Source organism: Triturus cristatus, chromosome 2_1 (assembly GCF_964204655.1).
Source record: "Triturus cristatus chromosome 2_1, aTriCri1.1, whole genome shotgun sequence".
Taxonomy (NCBI): Eukaryota; Metazoa; Chordata; class Amphibia; order Caudata; family Salamandridae; genus Triturus; species Triturus cristatus.
Genome location: NC_140581.1, coordinates 498269291 through 498294461, shown reverse-complemented (window position 1 = coordinate 498294461; position 25171 = coordinate 498269291). Strand labels below are relative to the sequence as shown.

General features: G+C 45.7%; 1 protein-coding gene across 4 annotated transcripts in view; it reads left to right on the top strand.

Annotated features, from left to right (window-relative positions):
* Positions 1-25171, top strand: part of BDP1 (BDP1 general transcription factor IIIB subunit) — a 1439438-nt gene that overhangs the window by 533405 nt on the left and 880862 nt on the right. For all 4 annotated transcript variants that reach the window (XM_085632357.1, XM_085632359.1, XM_085632358.1 and 1 more), the window contains exon 20: positions 11415-11649. In XM_085632357.1, the coding sequence (XP_085488483.1) occupies positions 11415-11649 (235 nt within the window). The remainder of the gene's footprint in view (positions 1-11414; positions 11650-25171) is intronic.

Sequence of the window (25171 nt, the reverse complement as noted above, 5' to 3'; positions counted from 1 at the left end):
GTGTTCACAGACAACACCACCGCCATGTGGTACTGCAACAAGCTAGGCAGGGTGGGGTTGTGGACCCTCTGTCAGGAGGCTCTGCGCCTCTGGCCATGGCTGGAACATCAGAGCATTTTCCTGGTGATTCAACACCTGGCAGGTTCTCTGAACGCCAGGGCAGACAAACTTAGCCGCAGGTGCATGATGGATCACGAATGGCGTCTTCACTTGGAGGTGGCGCAAGGTCTCTCTCAGCAGTGGGGAGAGCCATCGTTAGATCTATTCACCAACGAAGAGAACGCGCAACGTCATCAGTTCTGCGCGTCAGAATTTCCAAGGTGGCACTCGCTTGGCGATGCTTTTCGTCTCGAGTGGAGTTGCTGTCTGTTGTACACCTTTCTGTCTATACCACTTCTGCCCAGAGTGCTGAGGAAGATAAGGCGCGACTGGGCCCAAGTCATCCTTGTGGCCCCGGACTGGGCTCGAAGAGTGTGATATCCCGAGCTACTCAGTATGAGCATCGATTCCCCCAATCCGACTGCCTCTTCGGGAGGATCTTCTGTCGCAGCAGCAGGGGACGGTCTTCCACCCAAACCTGTCCAGCTTCCACCTCTTTGCGTGGAGATTGAGCGGCAGCAGTTGATTCCTTTCGACTTGCCTCCTGAAGTTTGTGATGCCATTCTGGCAGCCAAGCGTTCCTCCACTAAGGTGGTATACACCTGCAGGTAGAACAAATTTGTGGAATGGTGCACAGCAAAAGCTGTGGAAGACTTTCTGCTCCTCTTTCTGAGGTCCTTTTGTTCTTTCTTTCTTTGGCCTGGCAGGGCTCTGCTCTGGGCACTATCAAAGGTTATCTTTCTGCCATTTCGGCCTTTCTCAGGCTCCCTGATCAGCCCTCTCTTTTCAAGTCCCTGGTTGTAAATAGATTTCTCAAAGGCATTGCACACCTTTTCCCTCCTATTCCATTTGTGATGCCACAGTGGGACTTGAACCTGGTTCTTACTTATCTCATGTGTGCTCCTTTCGAGCCCCTTCACAACTGTCCTCTTCTTTTGACCTTGAAGACTGCCTTCCTGGCTGCCATCACCTCCGCTAGGCGAGTGAGTGAGCTCCAGGCCCTTTCTTGTAAGCCTTCTCTTCTGTCAGTCCATCCGGACGAGGTTGTGCTCGTGCCACGTTCTTCCTTTTTGCCAAACGTTGTTACAGCCTTTCACATTGGGCAGACCATTACCTTGCCACCTTCTTTCCGCATCCTTCCAGAGAGGAAGAGAGGCTCCACCGTCTGGACCTAAAACGTGCGCTCTCATTTTATCTCAACCGCACACAGCAAGGCATTTGTTAGGCAGCCACGTGGGCCTCGTGGAACACGTTTACTAAGCATTACTGCCTGGACAGCCAAGTCCGGAGAGACGGCTTCTTTGGCCGTTCAGTTCTCCGGGACTTCCTGGTGTGATCTTGGTTCGCGGACCCACCACCGGGGTTGGTATTGCTGGGGTATCTATTCTAAGGTAAGGAATCTATCACTATGTGTTTCTTTCAGATGAACAAGTTACTTACCTTCGGTAACGATATATCTGTAAGAAACATTAGTAGTGATAGATTCCTTACCGCCCCACCCATCCTCCCCGTTCTGTGAACTGATTTCTAGGGTTAAGGTCATCCCTTTCAGGGCCCTAGTTTAACGATATATCTGTAAGAAACATTAGTAGTGATAGATTCCTTACCGCCCCACCCATCCTCCCCGTTCTGTGAACTGATTTCTAGGGTTAAGGTCATCCCTTTCAGGGCCCTAGTTTCAATGCACCAGGGATCAGTATCTTGCATGGCTCTGCGTTCCTGGCACGGAAAGTCGTGTACAGAACTGACGTCAGGTCGCGTGAGTGGCGTCAAAGTAGCGTCCGCGACGTCATTTCTGCGACCTCAACGCCAACGATGGATGCGGAGCCGCACAACGCCACCTACCGACGCGCAGGGGTACTGCTGACAAAAAGTTTCCGCCTGGGGGTAATTCTAAGGTAAGGAATCCATCACTACTAATGTTACTTACAGATATATCGTTACCGAAGGTAAGTAACTTGTTCTTTTAGTATATGGTTTAGTCTCCCTCTGGAGACCACTGTGTATTTGTGCTACTTACGGGCTCTATTCCCTAAATATTGTGTGTATTGTGTTTCTATCTCCGGGTAGGAGATAGTACAATTGTGTTAGTGAGTGTTTGTAATAAAATACATATTTATATACCTACACTGTATGATTCTTTTTCACTTAACCTACACCATAAGATTAAACACTGGTAAAACAAGCTGCTTTACACTCCTTCTGAACTAAGTGTGAAGGCTGCTCTCCACAGCTACCACTTAGAGAACTTCTAAGGTTGTCCAAGGCCACTAAAATAACCATAAGAGTTGTCTGGATTAGTGTAGGGTGCTTCACTTACATAAGTGCGCACCATATATTAAGCCGGCCTCTCACAGTCATGGACTTGGCATATCTACAGCATCATCCTCTTCCTCCCTAACAACAGGCCTCCCAGCCTTTTGAAGGTCAGGGATGTGGCCCAACAGACAACGACCACGCCATCTGGACAGCATACGTCTCAATCCCACCTCCTTCTACTTCAAAGCCTATTTAGTGTCCCCTTAGTGGCACACAGCCATCCGGTCAACCACTTTCTTCAGTGGCGGTAGAGCATCACATCCGACTGGTGGGTTCTTCAAATTGTACCCCGTGGCTATACTCTGCTATTCCTTTTCAACCCGTCACACATTCCTAAATCCAAGCAGCTTTCAGATAACCACATGCCCATTTTGCGTCAGAAGGCGCAGGCTCTTTTGGCCAAAGGAGCCTTAGAGAGAGTACCAGCCTCAGAAGCTGGGACTGGATGTTACTTCCTAGTGATGAAGATGGACAGAGGCTTTCATCCTATTTTTGATCTTGTCCCTCTTAAAGCAACGCCTTCCTGCGAAAGGACAATTTTCAAGACTCCTGCTTTCTGCTACATACTTCTAACTGCAGATGCTTCACCTTGTGAATATCCGCAACTGTCAGTCTGGATCTGAAAACTTTTAAAGCAGTTCTCTTGCGCACTGGTAGGTGGCGTCTTGCGACTCCATAACTGATCTGTACCACCCCAAATTTGGCATTGGGCCCCTATATATGTACTCGCTGATGTCAGATCATTTGTTTCCACATCTACCGGCGTGGATCATGAGTTTTTAAAGCCTGTCAAACCCAATAGAATTTTTTCCCCAAAAAAACCCAACAGTGTGCAGTATGTCAGCCCCCAAAACAAATAAGTTAGATCCATGTTATGTCTGTAATTAACAGATGTCTTTTACTGACACCCATGATGACTGTCCGGGTGCCTAAGTACCAAACACGATGCGATTTATGCGACTCCTGTGTCAAAATGAATAGGAAGACCATTCAAGATCGAGAGGCCAATCTTACCATCGTTGATTTCAGGAAGTAGACTATGCGTTCTTGGTCTCACAAGCATAGACATTCTTGAACCTAAAGTCACTTCCGTGATCATTTGTTGCAGAGGTCACAGGCTCAAGTAGATCTAAAAAACAAAAACCCCACAAAAAAACGATTAACACATACAAGCACCATCCCTGAACTCGCGCAAGGCTCCTTGCAGCTCCTGGCTATGAAGTCGATCTCTGTGCTCGGGACCAACACTTCCACTGGTCCTGATCGAGCTAGTTTGCAATGGACAGCGATGCCACAGCAGCTCCATGCGCTTCACCTGGCCATCAGTAAATGCTTTGGGCTCTCACCAGGTCCCACAGGAGCACATTCTAGCCCCATGAATCCAAAGTGGATGCTAGTAAAGTTTCCACTAGAAAATCCTTCCTCGCACCGACAGCTCCACTTGATCTCCACCCAATGCCTGTCACTCATTCAGATCCAGCCCCATGACCAGTTCCGACCCTTCCTTTGGCACAGACACCGCCAACTCTGGGGCTGACGCTGTACCCGATGTCACCTACGGTGCAGAGACCAATACCAGAGGCAAATATCCAGACGCGGGGCCTGAAATCATTGACTCCAGGCTCTGAAATGAATCACCCACATAGACCCTCGTCCTTAACCCACTAAGAACTGAACTATACACCACATGGCGATCAGCTTATGATGATGGGGACATCTTTGCAGACCCACAAGATGCCAGTGGTCTAAACACATCATCAAACATTGGTCTGTACTCTCCAAACCCGGCTATAGCAACAGAGGACTCCACCTCATTTTCGACGGTGATCAGGAACCTCCTTTGCCCTTCAGTGAGGCATTGACAGATGTGCTGGGAAGATCGTGCCCCTCAGTAGGCAAATGACAAAGGTGACATGGACCTGCTCCCAGGGCTCCAGATTTTCTGCTTTAACATCCCACCCCGGAGAGTTGAGTATTGTAGACGTTCACCAGCCGACTAAACCTATATGCCTTCTTAACAACACAATAAAGAGTCAAAGGAATGGAAATATTCACAAAACACATGTTTTTGTCTTCCAGCTTGGTTTCCTGGGCAGGTATTCACATGCACTCCTCCCAAACTGATTTGTATCTTTCTCCCAAAACAGTATATTCAGGATACTGGGACAAATTTGTTGTTTGGTGTTCCTCCAGTCATTTTCAACCCTTACAATGAAGTTTATCTGACATTCTTCCATTTTGTCTTTCACTGACTCACCAAAGCCCTCCTGTTCCCACAATTTAAGGTTATTTATTGGCTCGTTTGGCATTTCTACGTTTACCAGATCGGCCTGTTGTGATGTGGTTTTTGAAGTGGTTGGCCCACACGTTCCTGCCAACACCATTTCTGATGCTGTAATGGGGGTGTTTATTTGATTCTCACCTATCTCCTGTGAACGGCCCTACAAGCCAATGCTTGGTTGTCCCCTTCGTCTGTTAACCATCAAGACCGTTTTCCTCGTCACCATAACATCGGCTAGGTGCGTGAGTGAACGGCAGGCATTGTCTTTGATGACACTGTACACTTCATTCTTCCCAGACGAACTGTTGCTCTCGATGAAAGTAGCATTCCTTGCTGCTGTAGTCGCGCCCTTTCACATAGGGCAATCCATCACTTTGCCATCTTTCTATGCACTGCTCATCTCTCCAAGGAGGAAGAACGGCTGTGCCATCTTGACCCAAAAACAGCACTTTGATTTCACATTGATTGTTCATGGGAATACCAATAGAATGACTAGCGTTTCGTTGGTTTCTCTGGCACTAAGAAAGGAAGAGCAGTGCTGGAGATAACCATCACTCGATGGTTTGTGCTGTGCATCAAGATTTGCTATTGGCTGGTCAAAAAGCAACCCCTTGAAGGTTTGTGGCTCATTTCATCAGAGAAAAGGTAGCTACCTCTGTGCTTGAATACTGTCTGTCAGACTTGGACATTTGCCAAGTTGCTGTGTGGGCATCCCTCCATTAATTCAGTAAACATTACTACCTTGATAGCCAAATTTGGTCTGATGGCCACAGTCGGTCCTGCAGGATTTCCTGGTTTGAGCCTTTTCACTGGCCCACCACCTGGGAAGATGCACTGCTTTGGCATCTATTCACAGGCGAGGAATCTTCAGTTAGAAGTCTGCATCAGACCAACAGGTTAATTACCTCCTGTAATGCCTTTTCTGTTAGAGACTCTATCTAACTACAGATTTCTCACCTACCCATCCTCCTTCCCGTCCTGTGGAATGGACTCATACTGTCCATAATTAAGCTTCTGTCTCTTGAAAACATCTGCACACTGTCAGATGTTGATTTCTAGGGGCTCCCCATCTGTCGGTGCGGACAACTTGCAGAGAGAAACTGACATCGGTGTGCTGAGGAGGCGTATATATAAGGCCCTGACACCATCTGGTGTAGGACACTTTTGTTGTGGTGTAGCCAAATGACACCACCTACCGATGCGTGGGGAAATTCGCTACAAAAGATTCCAGATCCAGTCTGATGCCTGGGGATATTCACAAGGTGAGGGATCTGCCTTTAGAGTTTCTACCAGAAAGGACGTTAACAAAGTTAATTAACTTGTTCTTCGCATCACTGTCCTGCTCGCCTATAGACGCTTCCTGCGATTCAAGTTAGGCCACCAGTACATACAGAGTTTTCTCTGCTTCATTTCGGAATTTACCAGTGACCCTCTGGTGTTCATTAAGGCGATGGAAGTTGTTGCAGTATACCATTGGAGGTCGTATATAGCTGAATGGCTGGCTGTTGAAGGCAGGTTTGCCACAGCCAGTCGTGGACCACCTCCAGACTGTGGCAAACCTTCTAAAATCATTGAGGTACATTATCAACCAGCTGAAGTCACATCTTACTGCTTGGCAGAGGCTCCCTTTCATCAGAACCACCCTGGATATGGTGTGTTTCAGGACTTCCCTCCAGATCAGCGAGTCCAGGACGTTCAGGTTATGATCCTGATGTTTCAGCCTTGGTCCTAAGTTTCAGTGAGGGTGGCTCTGAGGCTTCTTGGCCTGCTTGCCTTCTGCATCCTGCACATCAACCATGCCGACTGCAGTGGTGGCTGCTCAACTGCCATTGGACCAACCCCAACAGCAGACCCCTCTTCATACCCCATCCAAAGCCGATAGTGGTGACAGATGCATTGCTGCTTTGTTGGGGAGGTCATCTGGGAGAGTTGGAAATCCGAGGCATCTGGTCTTCATCAGAGCCTTTGCTCCACATCAGCCTTTTGGAGTTGTGTACCATTCTGTTAGTGAGGAAGGTCTTCATAGCATCCATCAAAGGGAGGCTGGTAAGAGTCTTCACGGACAACACCACCACCATGTGATACTGCAACAAGCAAGGCAGAGTGGGGTCGTGGACCCCATGTCAGGAGGCTCTGTGCACCTGGAAGTGGCTTGAACACTAGGGGATTTTCCAGATGGTGCGCCACCTGGCAATGATCTCTAAACACCAGGCGGATATACTCTGCCAATGTTAGTTACACCAGGAGGCGCAGTGTCTCTTCCACTTAAGGGGAGATCCTAGGTTTAATCTTTTCGCCACCCCTGAGAACGTGCCATGTCAAAACTTTGCGCATTGGAGTTTCGAAGGTGTCTCTCGCCCAGAGACTAATTCCACTTAGAGTGGAACTTTGGACTCCTGTATGCCTTTCTGCAGATATCTCTCATGCCCCATGTTCTGAAGAAGATCAAGAACAGCAGGGCCTAAGTCATCTTAGTAGACAATCCGAGTGTAGCATCCACACCTCCAGGACATCAGCATCTGACCTCCGATAAGGCTGCACCTACGAGAGAATCTCCTGTCACATTAGCAGGGCAGGGTCCTGCAACCAAGCCTGTGCAATTTCTACCTCTATGCTTGGAGATTGCCTGGCAGTCGTTGACTGCTTTTGATCTTCCTCCAGAAGTTGTCGATGTCATCTTGGCAACCAGTCGTCCCTCAACTAAATCTGTGTACGATTGTTGTTGGGGCAGGTTTGTGGCTTGGTGCGGCTTCCACCAGATTCCACTTCAGGCTAAGTTTCTGAAGTGCTGCTTTTTGCATTGTCCTTAGCCCAGCAAGGCCTGACCTTAGGCATAGGTAAAGTGTACTTCTCTGCTCCTTTGGCTTTTCTTAGGTTACCAGATCAGTTTTCTTTGTTACAATCACCTGTTGTGATGCGGTTTTTGAAAGTTCCTCTTTCTCCATTCATTATGCCTCAGTGGGACCTAAATTTGATTCTTCCATTCCTTGTGTGTACTCCCTTTGGACCTATGCACAGCTGTGGTCTACGATTACTTACAGTGAAAATAGCCTTCCTCATTGCCTTTAACTCTGCATTACGGTGAGCAAGCTTCAAGCTCTCTATGGCAATATGCCATAAACCATAATCTGCCCAGATAAACTGGTTTTGAGGCCCCAAACTGCTATTCTACAGAAAGTAGTGATTCCTTTTCATATCAGACAAATTATCACCCTACTGATGTTTTTGCCCCTGCCTCGCCTCTCTAATAAGAGGAAACTCCATCAGTTGGATTTGAAAAGAGCACTTAGTCTTTACTTTGATTGTACCAGCGAACACTGCGTGGGTCAATCTGCTCTTTACTGGATTCGCTGGAGCGAAGAAAGGAAAGGAATTACTGAAGAGAACCATCTCTCATTGAATTTTCTGCATTAAAATCTGCTACATATTGGCTAAAAGGAGCCTCCATAGATACCTTACTGGCCCTCTTCTCCTCTCCGTTCTATGAACTGGACTCTTTTCAATCTAAAAAAGGTCCCACTGAGGGCGTGGACAACTCAGAAGCAACTGACGTTGGTGTGCCTTTATATGAGTTCATTCATCACTCCTGCAACAGTTCAGGGGTACTTTTTACGCCTGGGTAGTAAACAAAAGGTAAGGAGTCTGCTGTTACAAAAAAAAGGGATTACCAAGTGTAAGTAACTTGTTCTTCCAGCATGTTTGCATGATAGCCTAATGAATTTTAGATGTTCTAGACTTTCTTTGCTTCCATTTAATTAAATAGACTAACACACCTAAATCACTGTTTTTTAGGTGTAAGCTTCAGGAGTGTAGGCACTGTTTATATTGACCTGGAGTGAAATGGTTATTGTATGTCACACTTTAAGACTGGATGGATTCCACACTGATGCCAAGGCATCCGATATTCTAGAACTCTGTGCAAATCACATGGAGCTTCTGCTGCTTGTATCATGTTACTAAACCATAATCAGGGAAGAATGAGATTCTTCTGCCTTGCATTCACCACTGTGTTTCTTAAATTCTCCTTACTCCTGAGTGTCCTCTTTTCCTCTCCATCGATTTTAATCTCCAAGTAGAACAACATGCGCATCCAGTGATTTTCTTATGTGATTTATTATTCATTTTTATTTTTTAAATTACATTTCTGTGACCCTGGACTCCCATCTTCTCCTACCTGACCTCCATTGGTGAAGCTGACTTCTTTCAACCTTATCAAGCTTTTTTGGAGATGGTATCTAGTAGACTAAACATTTCTGTGTGACTTCTGGGCAAATCACTTGTAACCAAACGTTCCCCTCCGTGGGTGTTCTCTCTTTCCTACTGGGTCCAACGAAGCTTGGTTTTGGCCTTCATTGCTTGCGAGCCATCTCTTCGCTAACTGTTTGCACTGCTATAATATGACAGCGGGACCTGTCAGAATGCCTGTTATCGAGTTCTCTGTCTCCCCAAAGGCCACTTCTCCATGTTCTTGGCCCCAGGCAGCCACGGATGGTATATGCCTCAAGCGCTCACAAGCATTAACATTTTAAACTTTGATCTGTCAGCCAGTCTGCATTGAAGTATCTGTAATATTGCAGGTATGACTACTAGGACCATTTTGTTTTGCATTATCGTAAAGTATATTAATGACTAAAGTCCTGGGCTCTTAATAGGGATACTCAGAAGTAGTCCTTGGGCTCCTACTCAATGACATTTCATCAACTGAAGTGCTCTCCCACTTTGGTGGTGCAAGGCTCTTTTAACTGTGCCAGGTTTTATTTCTGGTGGTGTCTTCAGGCTGCAGTATTTCCCAGATATTTTTTAATAAGACTTGGCAACACACTTCTCACCAGCTTCATCCCACTCCACACAGGCTTCTCTGTAGGCCTTCCTGCATGCTACTGCATGGCTTATCAAAGGACTAAAAACTTTTTGACCACACCATTTCCACCCTGAAAGACCTGCATTAGCTGCCCTATGAGGCACATAACATCTTCAAAATCCTGTGCATAATCTCTAAAACAGCAACCCGCTGTAATCGGCACACCAACTCAAATGAACAAAAAAAACCTGCTCACATCCTGGCAACGAAATTTTTAAAATCCTATCGACAAAATTGAGAATTACAAGAAAGATAGAACTAGAAGCCACGCCTTCTGTCTCGAAGTACTGAGGAACAACAGACCTCCACACACGAGCCATGCAACATCTATCCTGCCGATCGGAAATTAGCTAAAGACCCACTTCTTCAAGGAGCACCTCATGAACCATCAGTAAGACCATCCAAGTGCCTCCTGTCCAGCAAACACACATTTTTATTCCTATATCCCCCCTTTCCACTGCTCACAGTCTTTGTTCTTCCCCTGTCTTTGCATAGTTTCAATGTTCCCCCATCACCAGTGCTTAATTTGAGCCGTTAGTTAGTTTTTGGGGACCATCACTAATTGTTCTGCATCAGACATTTCCCAAGAGCAAGAGAGGGAAAAAAAGAGGGGCAGAGGAAGAAAAACACAGAAAAAAACATCAGAAAGGGAGAAAGCAGAAAACCTGCAAGAGTGAGATAAAGGGGCAGTTAGTGTCTGGTAGTGGGTTGTAGAAGCATAAGGTGGATTGAAGACTACCTGCCTTGGTATTAAGCGTACTAATGTTTAATTGCACTGGACACAGGCTGCTGAGCAGAGCTTCAGGCATCTGCACATTTTCGATCACAAATTAAGCACCCCCCATCATTATGTATAGCACTACATTGCTCCTTGATGTCATAAATATAAATGCACACATTTTCAGACATACATTAACTCATTCTTACATACATGGATACCAATAGAACATTCAAAATGATTTTGGATTCTGGTTCAAAACTTTCTACTCCTACATATTAAGAGTCAAGGAAGTCTGTCTCATTTCCTGAGGTGGCTAACAAATCCCACAACCCTCACGTCCTGCTACGAAAGCTGCCACCTCATTGGTGGCAGGATCTCTAGCTCAGCATATGTGCTCTCAGATCGAGGTTTTCACCACAAGCAATACTTTCATGATAATGTATGCTAAGGCTACTTTCTCATGTGTAACTCAGTAAAACAATGACATAACATGCCTAACAATGCTACAAACATTTCACTTGACAGTCTAGTCCTATTTATACAATGAATTGACACACATGCAACAAATATGAAGGATGTATTTAATATGCATCAAAGTGTTGCTCTGGATTAAACACCTTATTTTTGAATGGCACACTGGTATATAAAAATAACCTCTATTCAGAAGAAGAAAGTATGATGTATGTATTTTTGAAAAGCTGTTTTATAGTAAAAGTATGTAAAATGTAGCATCTGAAATTTATATATAATGCACGAAGTCACTTCCTCTTATGAAACTTGAAGAGACATGCCGCAGCCCAAATATTTGAAGCTTAACAAATTTATTGATTGCAGCGAAAACGTCCTACGCGTTTCGGAGCAGCTTGCTCCTTGCTCACAGACATATGTGCATATGAGATATATTGTGTGTGTGTGTGTGTGTGTGTGTGTGTGTGTGTGTGTGTGTGTGTGTGTGTACAATATACATATACATACATGTTGTGTAATAAAATCTAAAGATGTGTCACACTTTACATTCCGTTAGACTTTGAAAGAGAAAGTATATTCAGGTTCATTTAGCACAATATGTGTTGCTGTTTTGTATCCAAAAAGTGTAAAAGTCAATTTTAATATCCATTTTCATTTACGTGCAGTGAGGGGGATCTCTCTGAAGAAGAAAGTAAACAACAGTCTCCGAAACTTGCAACAAGTGGTCGGTTCCTGAGGCCTAAACCAATTCTTGCACAGGCAGCTGGAAGGATAGACGCTTCTGTTGTGGATAATGTTGTTGAAGAAAAGGCGATAGGAGCAGTTGGAAAAATGGAGAAGAAAGAGATGAGCTGCAATGATAACAGGAATTCTTCAAGCTTTTTAGAGATCACTCAAAAGGTGAGAGATGAAGGAAGACGCTAGAATATTTAATAACTTGTTTCTTATGGATACTTCTAACTGAAGATTCCTCCCCTTAAAATCAGTGGCAGCTAGTATTTAATAATAGTGGGGTGCAGCGCGATGCAGATAAGACTCACCCATTCTGCCTCCTCTCCCCTCCTCGTCCCAGGGTTACAAGCAGGAAGGTAGTTCATGACTTCCTGTCATGCCGACAACCAATGCTTGAGCTGCTCTTCAGCATGAGCGCAGCTCCAGGATTGGTTGTAAGAGGCTAAGCAAGCGCTCATTTTGTGGTGGGGACTGTGCTAGCAATCTCAGCTGCTTCACAGCCCTGTGATTGCTGGGTCTACGGTGCCCATGTCGGATAGGCCGGCGGTAGGCACCCGGCCTACCCGACATGTGCACTGGCAGCAGTCATCATGCTGCTATCGCAGCCCAGCTCCCACTCTCGCACACTCTGTAACAGCGAGGGCCAGCAGCACACAGAATGCAAATTTTATTTTTCTGTTTGTTTACCTGTGGCGCTCGCTACAGGCGGGACAATGCTCCTCTGCCTGTGAGGAGGAACCGTCACTGCTTCGAATACTTCCCAGGCGCCAGACTGGATCTAGAAACCTTCCTTCAGCATTGCTCATGTGTGCTGCTAGGTGGCACCATGCAGCTCCACATTGGCTCTGCACCACCCCGTAAGTGACGCAGTGGAGCCTTATATAAGTGCCATCCCTTCGCGCTGACATCAGTTCTTTTCTTTCTGCGCTTTGGATGCGGATCCGAAGCTCTGCTCCCAATTTTGCCAGTCTTCCAACAATGTATAAATTGAATTTCAGTGTATTATGGAACGATGTCCTCCCTTAAAACTACAGGTTTTATAGCATACATTAACTACAGAAAACAAATGTTGGGGATGAAACCACACAAGGGGTGTCTCAGATGTCTGTGCTTAGGCCATCACTCAAAGTTGTGCAGTATATGTGCTCCCGAAGTCAATCCAGGTTTGGGAGGCTAAAGTGTATAATACCGAACACAAGAAGAAGTTGCAGCTTTTGCACAAGTCCCACTCCTGTCTGCCTTAAGTTTGGGAAAGCCATGTCTGAGCCTTTGCTCCCTTTTAATGAGGACTTCACTGATATCTCGTTGGCCACCTTGTTCCTGTCCACCGGTGAAAGGCAGGAGGCCAGGCATCACAGACCGACTCCTGATGATCCTGATTTTCTTGCTTCATTCTACTCCAGAGAGCATGGTGGTACAGGCTTTAACCACTAAAGTGAAACCCAGGTCATTCCTGCGACTTCTTTGGATAGGGAGTCCAAGAGGATAGAGGGTTTTGTCAAGCATATGTTTTCCTCTGCCTATCTAGTACTGGGGTTGATTAACACTCTTTGCATATTGAGCCCGCATTCCGTATGTGACATGGCAATCGAGATCTTGCTGGTGGCCCGGAAGACCTTAGGGCCTTATTGGCTGAGACAATTCATGATTGACAAAATGCAGTCAGATAGGTGATCTGCGCTGGCCCAAATACTACTGATTGCCTGGGGGTGGAATTTGGCATCAGTGCTGCGCTTTGTCAATATTCGTAGATGCACTACACAGGACTTTTGTGGCAATGTACAAGCCTCTGTTATGGATATGCCTTCAGATACTTCACACCTTTTTAGTGGAAACGCAGATCCTTCAGTGGATCGCGTTGAGGAAAGTAAGTCCATAATGCTTTCACTAGAGCAGTTTCCCCACCAGTTCAATATTGTTTGAGGATGATTCAGAGGCTTGGTGTGTAGGTCTCAACCAGTGAAGCAGTCACACCAGTCCTTTTGATGCTCAGGATGTGGTTCTGGCAGACAGTGCTCAAGCCAGCAAGTGCATCAGTCCTCCCATTCCCCCTTACCTGCTATAATAGTCACCAAATCATTTTATTTTGCACTTTGTGGCACATGGCCATCAAGCTGGGACAGGATCCAACTCTTCATATGCCTTAACTTTTCTTTTCACCTCATCAACCATTCCTCCTACATTAGAGAGAATTTCAGGGTAGCATCCTGTCCATTCTTTTGCAGGAGGTACAAGGGTTTCTCTTCATGGGTGCTATCAAGATGGTACTGGATTCAGAAAGAGGAGAGGGGTTTTACTCTTGTTTTTTCTTTTTGCTGAAAAAAGGCATGGGTCACCAGCTTATTTTAGACCATGAACCTCTGGATGCCTTCAGATGCCTTCAGATGTAAGGACAAATTCAAAATGCTTACAATTACCCTAGATCCTGTCTGTCTTGGAATCTGGCAACTGGATGGTGTGCTTGGACCAGCAGGACTCCTATTTTCATCATCATAATCAAAATCTTTATTGCGGTCGATAGACCATAAAAGTGCAAAGTAAGCAACAATAAAATAAAAACATCTCAGATACATGAACTTGGGACACCAGAGTCCATGATTACAGCTGCAAATCATTACTATTACCCACTCCCCGATAAATGGACAAAATTCATAGCAGCATATATAAAAAGACCATATAGTAAAAAGCATATACAACAATTAGGGAGAAAAGGTGATTATGGGTTTCATAAACTACAGTATTAAAAGAAAGACTCAATAAAACCACATATATAAAGTTAAATTTAATAAGAGAGGGAAAAAGGGAGACAGCCCAGCTAAAAATAGGGGAGGTTTTGTCAGCTATGCCCTATACAGATTATTTTTTTTGTCAAAGATATGTTTATTGAGTTTTGTATACAGCTTACAATCTGAGGCAGTACCATCGCATCGTCCCTCGCAGGGGAACAGAAAGCTTTAGTAGGCCTATAACAGCAGCACAGGGTACCTTGCTCAATATAAACCAGCTCCTTTCCTTATCGAGTGGTGGAAAAAGTTTCTAAATGTAATGGAGCTTGAAATGAGTCCTCTCTGGGGCAAGATGCGAGCAGACGGTACTACAGGAAGCTCAACTGCCTTCTGCGATGATAGCATCCCCAAGCCGTCCAATTGGAATGCGGTACAAGAAGTAAACTTATATCATGAACCAACTTATCCCAAACGTGAGATAACAAAAATAAAGGACAAAGTAACCCCTCCCCCCACCCAACCCGTGGTGGCGGCAACACTAACACTATAGAGGAGTCATATGACCCCGGGACTCCAATCAAAATTGAAAGAGATGGAGGGCTCTTAAGGTGGAAGGACACACAGCCGATGGGAGGCCTCTTGAAAGGAAGGAGACTAGGGGTCCCCATTTATATTCAAAGTTCTTATAGTTATCGCTAAAAATGTCAGCCATACGCTCTAGGCTCAGTAGTTTCCATAAGCGAGAGTGCCAGAGGGAAATAGACAGAGCCTCCCTCCTCTTCCAAGCAGCCGCCAAAGTAATCTTAGCTGCTCCAATGCAAAGCCACATGATCATTTTATCAGCTCGAGTCTGGTGCTCTAGAGAGGAGTCCCGCAATCCCAAAAGGACACTCGCCATGGTAGTGGGGATGGGATAACCCAGCATGTCTTTTATGTGTGCCAGAAGTTCTTCCCAGAAGGGGCACATAGTCGGGCAATCCCACGATATGTGTTGGAAGTCCCCGAGTAGTCCGCACCCTCTCCAACATCTATCGAAGGTGGCGGGGAAGATCTGCCGAAGTTTGGAAGGATGCAGATACAAGTCCATCATGGTCTTCAGGTGTGCTTCCCTGAGTTCCGTGGAGTGGTTGAAACGCGCAATATCAGTCCATAAGTGCATCCATTCCTCGTCAAAAATTGGACGGTGAATCAAGTCTTCCGACATGGACATGTATCGGGGGGCGTGGGGATAGGGCGGTTTGAAGCAGAAAGCTATACAAAAAGAAAATCACCCCTTTCATAGAAGCAGTCTTGGTGAGGAAGGTCTCAAATTTTGTCAGAGGTCGGGTGGCTGTCTCTCTGACCTGGGGAGTAAGGGCCCAATGCATAAATTGAGTGTAATGGTATCTTTGTGTCCTCCAGCCCATAGTCCCGCTTAAAGTTATCAAAGGTGAGAGGGTCGAAGTTATGGAACAAGTGTGTCAGAGCTAAGCAACCTCCTTGTCGCCATGCATCAAAGGGTCCCTCGTGCAGGGCCGGGGGGAATGCTGGATTGAAGTGAATCGGAGTAAACGGGGAGGGGAATGAGGTCCACCTTTCGTCTCCTGCGACTGAGTCTCACACTCTGAGGGTGGTGCATGTGGGAGTGCTACTATAGGTATTCTGCGGTCTGTCCTTACGCGGGCGCCAAACCAAGTCCCAAATAGTCCTCCCCATCACACTCCGGTCCATATGTAGCCAATGTTTCTCGGAGGCCTGTTGTGACCATTCAACCAAGACTCTCAACTGCGCTGCTTTGTAATATAAGAGTGTGTCCGGGAGTCCAACTCCCCCATCTGTGCGAGAGCGGCGCATAAGGGAGTAAGCAAAGCGAGCACGTCCCCCCTGCCAGATAAAGCGTAAGATCATGGCCTTCACTCTCCGAAAGAAGTCACCCTCCAGTTCTATAGGTAAGGCCTGAAATAGATAGAGAAGTTTGGGCAAAAGGGTAATTTTCATGGCATGGATGCGACCTAACCATGACAGGAAGAGAGGTTTCCATTTCGTGAGTTCGGCTTGAATGCGTGCAAGGGCCGGGGGAATATAGCCCCTCTATTTTCGACGTTAGTTGAACCCCCAGATATTGGATAGAAGAGGTAGCTCATGGAAGTGGAGTAAGAGACTAGAGCCTTAATACTTCGGTAGGCGGGAGGGTAAGATTGAGTATATATGATTTGCCTAAATTTATTTTAAACCCTGACACCAGTTCAAAACGTTCAAGCTCCGACTGTAAGTGCTAGAGGGACGTGGAAGGCTCAGACAGGGACATAAGTACATCGTCCGCGAACAAGGATATTTTATGGGATTCCCCCGTGAATGGTAATCGCTGAATATGAGGGTTAGTCCTAATCGCTAGGGCTAGTGGTTCTATGCTGAGAGCAAAAAATAAAGGGAAAAGGGGACACCCCTGATGTGTGCCTCTAGAGTGTCGGAAAAAGGATGAGTGTATCCCGTTGATCACCACCCTGGAGCTAGGATGACAGTAGTTAGCCCTAAACATATTTAGGAATTTAGGCGAAAATCCGAATGCTGTAATTGTGTGGAATAAAAATACCCAATCAACCCGGTCGAAGGCCTTTTCGGCATCTAAGCCTGCCAAGACCACTTGGGTTACGGTGTCTGTTGGCCTTTTCTATCTGATGTATGATTCTGCGTGTATTGTCGTGTGTTTGACGCCCTTTAATAAATCCCGACTGGTCCGGGTGAATGAGGACTGGCGTGAGATCGTTTAGGCGTTGGGCTATAATTGAAGAATACAGTTTAGCGTCAAGATTCAATAGGGCAATCGGCCTGTAAGAGGCGCAGCACTGGGGATCCTTCCCCGGCTTGGGTATCACTGATATCACAGCTTCGGACATGGTGCCGGAGGTCGCGCCTTCCTCCGCCATTTTGTTAAAGAGACGTGTGAGGATGGGAATAATGTCAGAGGCGAATGTCTTTTTAAAAAGCGCGGTATAGCCGTCCGGCCCAGGAGCTTAATGAGACTTTAGGCCTTTAATGGCCATGGTAACGTGTAATAGGAGTGATAAGCAATGCATTCCATGCATCGGACACCTGGGGCAGGGGCAGTGCTCGGAGGTACTCCTGCTGGCCGTTCGAATCTAAGGTTTCTCCAGTGTATAGGTTCCTATAAAAGGAGCTAAAGATCTCAGCTTTGTCCTCGTCTCTTTGCGTAAGTTCCCCCGAGGGACCCCGAACACCGCCTATGTATTCTCTCTCCCTTTTATCTTTTAATTGTCTGGCAAGATCCAATTTTATTACCCTGGGTGTATGAAAGGTGTCGTAGTTTGAGTAGCGTGAACTCCGCCCTATTATTGTAAACGGCCCTGAGTTTACCGCGGAGCGCCGTGATACTGCGTAGCGTTTGCCTGGTGGGGTTCGCTTTATGACTGCGTTCAAGAGAAATCAATTCGGTTTCTAATAGCTCTCTCTCACTAGCGCGCTGTCTATTCAATGCCGCATTGAGGGCAATACATTCCCCCCCGGAGAACGGCCTTCAGCGCATCCCAGGTGATAAATTCCGAGGTGTCTTTAGGCTTATTGGTAGCGAGAAATTCAGTAATATTTTTCTTAATTTAGTACAGGATTCCTTGTCGCGAACAAGCGACGGGGAAAGTACCACCTGGGGGTAGGCGAAGCGTTCCCAAACCCACTGAGAGAAACAGAGAGTAGACTATGATCGGATACCGAAAGGGGGAAGATCTTGGCGTCCCGCAGAACTCCTTGGAGAGACTGACTAATAAAGACGTAATCTATCCGGGAGTATGTACGATGGACGTGCGAGTAGAAGGTATAACCTCGGGTCCGTGGGAAAAGAGTACGCCAAGCGTCCAGAAGACCCAAGTCATGTATGCGCTTTTGTGTCTCCGCTGAAAAGGAGCCCATGCCCGAACGCTCTGTGTGCGTTCTGTCCAATTCTTTCTGCCAAATCAGATAAAAATCGCCCATAAGGATTGTTAAGAAATGTCTTTATATATCAAAATAACGGCAGACAACAAAGCTCAGCTGGAACGGAAGTTTATTCAACCTCTCAACATCCAGTACAAACGATCAATGCCTAACATTGCCTCTAACGCTCTCCGCAACCCGAGCCACCCTGTTTAAACCACAACACTCCGCGTGGTCTCCACGAGCAAGATGCAAGATTGCTCGTGGACACCACGCGCCATGAATAAATACGTATGCAACACATCTCCCCCCCCCCCCTTTATTTATTTATTTACTTATTTTTTATTTATTTATTTTTTTAACAATATTATTCGTCAAACGAAACCATAATGTAATCTTTAAACCTTCCCGGACAATGGTGTTCACGTTTTCTTCTAGACAAATCCATTCCCCAATGAGAACAACCTGGTTGTTGGTCATATCTCATATCCTTGTACACATTCTCCAATCGTGTGTTATTTTTAACATCCCTACATGAAATGTCATTGCTTACATCATCCAAACACATATCATTGGATGCATTTCCAGATGGTTGAGTAGAACCCTTAAACACAGATACTCTGCTCAAATTCCAAACACTTCCACCCTCTATTCTCACCGCATTGCTGAAAACTTGTACAACCTTCTTTGGGTCTGACCAGCTTTGTGAACCCTTAAGAACATTCTCTTTCCTCTTTATGCGAACAAGATCACCCACTCCAATTTTTTGTGTGCTCATTGGACCTCGTTTCTGGTCCATAACTTCTTTCATTTTTTTTTTATACTCACTGACCCTTTGTCTAACTACATTGTAGTCAACAGCAACCAACTTCTTGTCATCCATACCCTTCTTTAACCACCACGGAACCAAACAAGTGCTGGGTTTCCGTCCTCTCAAAAGTTCAAAAGGACTGATTAAAGTTACTGAATTGGGAGATGTCCTATATGCCAGTAGCATGGACTGTAAAGCGTTGCTCCAATTGAGTCCACCCTTAACGGCAAGTTGAATCGCTTCCTTCACCACACGATTAAAACGTTCCACCTGACCATTAGACTCTGGATGGAATACTGAAATTCTCCTATGAGTTATGCCACATTTTCCAAAAAATGACTCTATTTCTCTGCTAATAAACTGGGGACCATTGTCTGTGACAATCTCCTGAGGAATACCTTCCCTACAAAATATACCATCAAGAAATTCAATGACACTATGTGACGTAACTTCTTTAACCATCTTGATTTCAGGCCATTTGGAAAAATAATCAATTAAAACAATTCCAAAGCATTTATCCTTGGGCAAATCATGAAATGGACCAATAATGTCGAGCCCTAGTTTCCTCCATGGCCCAATAGAATATTCCACAGGACACGACTCAACTCTTAAAGGCACCGCAGATTTATCACTATTTGAACATTTATCACATTTGCGTACAAAATGTTCAACAGCAGAATCAATGCCAGGCCACCAAAATGCCTCCCTTATTCGCCTTCTAGTAAATGAGACTCCTAAATGTCCCTCATGGCCAATTTCCATAATGGTTTCCCTAAGAGGAAAAGGAGGAATTATTCTGTCCATCCTCATAACCAACCCATTCTCAATGGCCAATTCATCATGGACTTTGGAATAGCTCATCATATCACCAGATAATTTTCTTTCTACCGGCCATCCCTGCACAATGTAATTCTTAACCTTGCTCAATTCACTGTCATTTCTCATTGCTTCCATCCAAACTTTTTCATCCAAACTCGCCTTATCACCATGTAAAAGATTGATATCGTGTGTTGTGAAAGCAACCTCACAATCATCCTCCTGATAATCCTTATCACTATCCAAAGGCAACCTGGACATGCAATCCGCATGCATATTCGCTTTCCCCTGGACATATTCAATGTGAAAGCGAAAAGATTGTAACCTTGATGACAGTCTAGCTAACCGTGCAGACATGGATCTACCACCACCAGGAGACATTAGGAAAACTAACGGTTTGTGATCAGTCTTTATTATGAAATCGGTCCCCCACAAAAAACTTCTGAAGTGTTCTGCTCCCCATACGCAAGCAAGTAACTCTCTTTCAATGACAGAGTAGTTCTTCTCTGCATCTCTCAACACCCTGGACGCATATGCCACAATCCATTCACTAGAGTTATCTTTCTGCATTAAAACACCACCCAGACCTAGATTACTTGCATCTACCATAACTATGCATTTTTTCCCTGGAACAAATGGTCTTAAGCAGGGTGCATTGACTATGAATGTCTTCAATTTCCCAAACGCCTCAGTCATGTCATTTGTCCACACAAACTTTGCATTTTTTTTTTTAACAGACACCTGAACGGTTCAGTTTTCATGGAATAATTAGGAATAAATTTGGCATAAAATTCAATCAGTCCAAGAAAAGCAACCAACTGTTCCTTCGAGGACGGTAGAGGAGCGTTAGTAATGCTCTCAATGTGCTTATGTTTCGGTTTAATCCCCTTCCCACTGATGGTGTGTCCTAAGTAATCCACTTCCTTAGCTTTTATTTTGCATTTATCTAACCGAAGAGTGAGGCCTTTTTTTGCTAAAGCTGCAATAACGCTATGTAAATTCTTATCGTGCTCCTCATCATTCTTCCCAAAAACTAAGATGTCGTCTTGGAAAGCGATGGCTCCTGACAGCCCTTCCAAAGTTTCTTTCATCAACCTCTGGAAAACAGAAGCAGCACTAGCCAACCCAAATGGCATACGACGATACCTGAATAGACCTTCAGGTGTGATAAACGCCGTATAATTTTTTGAGCTGTCAGAAAGAACTACCTGGTGGTACGCGCTTGCCAAATCAATGCAGGAGAATACTTGCGCATCAGATAGAGTAGATACCATCTCATGCAAATTAGGAAGAGGATGTGCATCTACCCAAATAACTTGGTTCAAACTGCGCAAGTCCACACATAATCTAAGTTCCCCTGAAGATTTGACTGAAATTACGATGGGAGAAACCCACGGGGAAGATTCAATAGGTTCAATGATGCCATCATTACACAGTTTTTTTAACATACTCTTCAATTTATCCCTGTATGACAATGGAACATTTCTCACTTTTTGACGCACAGGAATGGCATTCTCGTGGAGTTTGATTTCATGTTCAAACCCTTCGTATTTCCCAAGCTTACCACTGAAAACACTAGGGAATTCCTTAATAAGCTCACCCGCAGTGACCGACCCATGGTGAACTCCATGGTCAACAACAAAGACTGGAGGATTGGCTCTAGGGTCAAGTTTGATGCTTAATTCATGTTGATGTGGCCACCCTAAAAGTGATTTCCCTGACCTTGCCACATAAATTTTGCTGTAAGTTTGCCGTCCTGCGAATTTTATATTCGCATGAAAATAGCCAACCAAATCAATCTTGTGCCCTGTGTAACCGCCCGGAGAAACATCGGGGTCACTAAGTTCCCTTTTTGGCCAGTTATCCTCGAAAACCTTTAAAGAAATAATAGAGTACCAAGCGCAAGAGTCAACCAAAAATCTCAAAAAAACGCCATCCACACTGATGAGACAGGAAGGAAATTTCGAAACATTGTCATCACTACATACATTAATAACTGTGTTAATTTCATTTTCATCATTGTCATAGGACGGTTCATAATCATCAGAAAACTGTATGTAATTTACTTTCTTTGTGGGTGTTTTGCAAAACCTACTGAAATGACCTTTCCTATTACATTTAGAACAAACTTTCTCAATAGCAGGACACCCTTTGAAATTCGCTAGATGGCTATTGCTTCCACACCTGAAACAAAGTAATGATGAATTATGTTTCTCAACTCTAGAATTTGGATACTTAGGCTTGTTCCCATTTTTCCCAAAATTCTCTGATCTTTGAGTAACAAATCTTTTTTGTTTGTCACTATCTTTTAACTCTTTGTTGACACTGAATACATCTGTTTTCTCATTTCCTCTAATTTCTTTCACGAACTCTTCAGAGTGTTCAATAGATTTTGCAATATCAATAGCTGCATTTAATGATAAGTCAGATGTTGACCATAATTTTTCTTGAACTTTCTTGCTGTTTGTGCGCATTAAAATTTGATCTCTCAGTACTTGTTCGTATGATATATTCTCAAATTTGCAAGAAGCTGCCAACGATCTGAGTGCTGAGACATAGTCTTCAATGGATTCATCGCTGCGTTGTTTACGGGAATAAAAAATAAATCTTTCCATCACTACATTTTTTTTTTTTCCAAAACGCATGTTAAGCTGTGTCGAAGCGTACTGGTAAACATTAATTCTCCCTGGGCTAATTAACGCAGGTAACGTTTGAAATTCTTTTAAGCCAAATCCACCTAAGCAGTGTTTTAACAGTGACAATTTCCTTTCTGGTTCACAGTCCTCGCCTTCTAAAACCTCCACATATGCCAAAAATACTGGTTCCCATACTTCCCATGGCATGGGAGGATCGCCTGATGATGATAGAAATGAAGGGGGAGGTACGATGCCAGACATAAGGATCAGTGGACCTTCAGCAAAGTCTATTAACTTCCCCAAGAAGGTGCGTTTGAAAGCCGACTGTCCAGTGTTGGGAGCATATATTGCCGCCAGAGTGCAGACCTTCCCTCTCAAGCACCCCTTGACCATAACCCAACGGCCATCTTTGTCACTCTGAACCCCCAGAGGTTGAAATTGTATGGCGGAGCGGAACACAATAGCCACCCCCCTATGTTTCGTATGGGCCGATGATCTGTAAATTAGTGGAAAATGTTTGTGGCAGAGACGTGAGTCTTCGGTCCTGGCTAAGTGCGTCTCTTGTAAAGCCACTATATCGAGGTGATGGTCAGTAATGTATTTCCAGACTTTGTGGCGTTTCTGAGGGGAATTAAGACCTTTAACATTCCAAGTTCCGAAGTAATCGGCATTATATCACAGGAAAAAAACTACATCTCTCCACAAATGCCGAAGGCCCCAGCTTATGCCCGCTCCCAATCTGTTGCCTTGTGATAGTGCAAGACCCAAGCATGCCAACTGTGCGTCCCAGAAAATAGAGGACCCCCCCAGGGCAATTGTTAAAAAGCAGCCACCAAAACCCTCCCAGACCTACCCAAAACCCCCCCAAACAAAAGTGAACAAGTAGAAACAAATATATAATACGAACATTACTTTTGGTCCCCCTGTGGAACCGAAGAGGCCCCCTAGAGACCATGGGAGACAGCAGGTCTGAGGACCCCGTCCACGCCTGTCCCAACAGCAAATTCAATCAGAGGCATATTTGTGCAGCTCATGAGAAATAAAACACATGACTAGTGAAATATATCTAGAAGGCATCTAACATGGCCAATACAAGAGTTAGCAACTACGTGGATCATAACCTATAACGAAAAGCAGGAGAATCCTCGACTGTTGGGCCCACCGTGCTATTAAACATGAGGAAGCAACATCAGGCTCACTTATAAAGTCTGCCAAGTTCGTGCGCAGTCCTCCTCCATGGAAAATGTCCAGCGCCGCCAGACCATGGGCAGCAGGGAAAGCTCAGGAGTGGAGCACACCCGGCACTCCGGGAAATGCCAGCCCCCGCTGCGGATCATCGAAGGCTTCCACAGGCGGCAACCAGTACGTTGTGTAAGCAGGAAGCTGGGAGTCTCGGCCCCTGGCGCACCCAAACAGCAATCATCGCAGATCCCTGCACGACCTAACAGACCACGCTGAGATTAGCGGAGCTCCCCGGGCAGATTCACCAGTTTTACCTTGGGAGGGGACAACCTCCTCAGCAGGAATGCCCAGGAGATCCAACCCTTTCTGTAGGCTGGTGATGTGGCGGCGTTTGTTCTGGAATTCGAACATGAACCCAAAGGGATATGTCCACCTATACCTGATCTTGTCATCTCGCAACTTAGTAGTTACGGGTCTGAGTAATTGTCTCCGTGCCAAAGTAGACGGAGCGACATCTTGATAGATGGTGCAGGAATGACCTTGAAATGCGACGATATCTTTCACCCTGGCGGCCTGGAGGACCGTCTCTTTGACTTTATAAGAGTGGAATTTGGCCAGGATGTCGCGCGGCCGTTTCTTCTCTCCATGTTGTAGGGGCCCCACTCGATGGACGCGGTCCAATTTTATTTTAAGAGTCTGTGGTGCTAGAATTTCCGAAAAGAGACCTACCACGAAAGCCTCCAGGTCAGGCCCCTCCGCACCCTCCTCCAGGTCCCGAATTCGTATGTTCTCCCTCCGTGCTCTGTTCTCAAGGTCCTCCGCCTCAAGTTGCGATTGAAGAAGCTGATCTTTAAGAAATCACACATCGTCCTGAGGCTCGGTAGAGAGTTGCTGCTGTGCCTGGTGGTGTGCCTCGAGGTCAAGGACTCTGGAACCTACGGAGTCCACATCTTTTTGTAAGGAGGACAGACGCTTCGTCAAGTCCGATCGCAGTTGGTCCATGGAGGATTGGATGTCCTGGGTGATGTCACTGCGCAATTCAGATTTGAAGTCCTTGAACATGGCTAAGAGGTCCTCCTTCGTAAGTGCCATCGCCACAGAGCTCGCGTCTCCCCGCAGCGCAGAACGTTTTTCCGCAGACGAGAAGAAATCTGAGACCTTATTTGGTGTCTTGCTCACTGTCTTCTTAGGTGGCATATGGCTGGAGCCTCCAGAGGTGTGCAAGCGATTCCGGAACGTAGTATGTAAGATCCCAGCTGTGAAGCGTCATGTGATAGTGCCAGAATTGGGGACCTCCGAGTTGTAAGAGTCCGCACCTAGGAGCCCACAGATGATGCCACCCAGGGACCCAGCCAGTCAGTTCTCCGGCGCACAAGGGAGACCACCGGTGTTACTTGAAGGCATGGTGCTCAAGTGAATGGCGAAACCTCTGATAAGGAAGGGAGCCCTGAGACAATGCTCCCACAGCCAGATGGAGCCAGAATGGTGGCACTACAACGGGGGTAGCGAAATGCCAGCCTGCGGCAGGGAGGGTTGCCAGTGCGCGACTCGCAGGTAATGGTGAACTGGCGCTGATGAGTCCAACACCCAAAGGGAAATGTGCAGGCCTGACA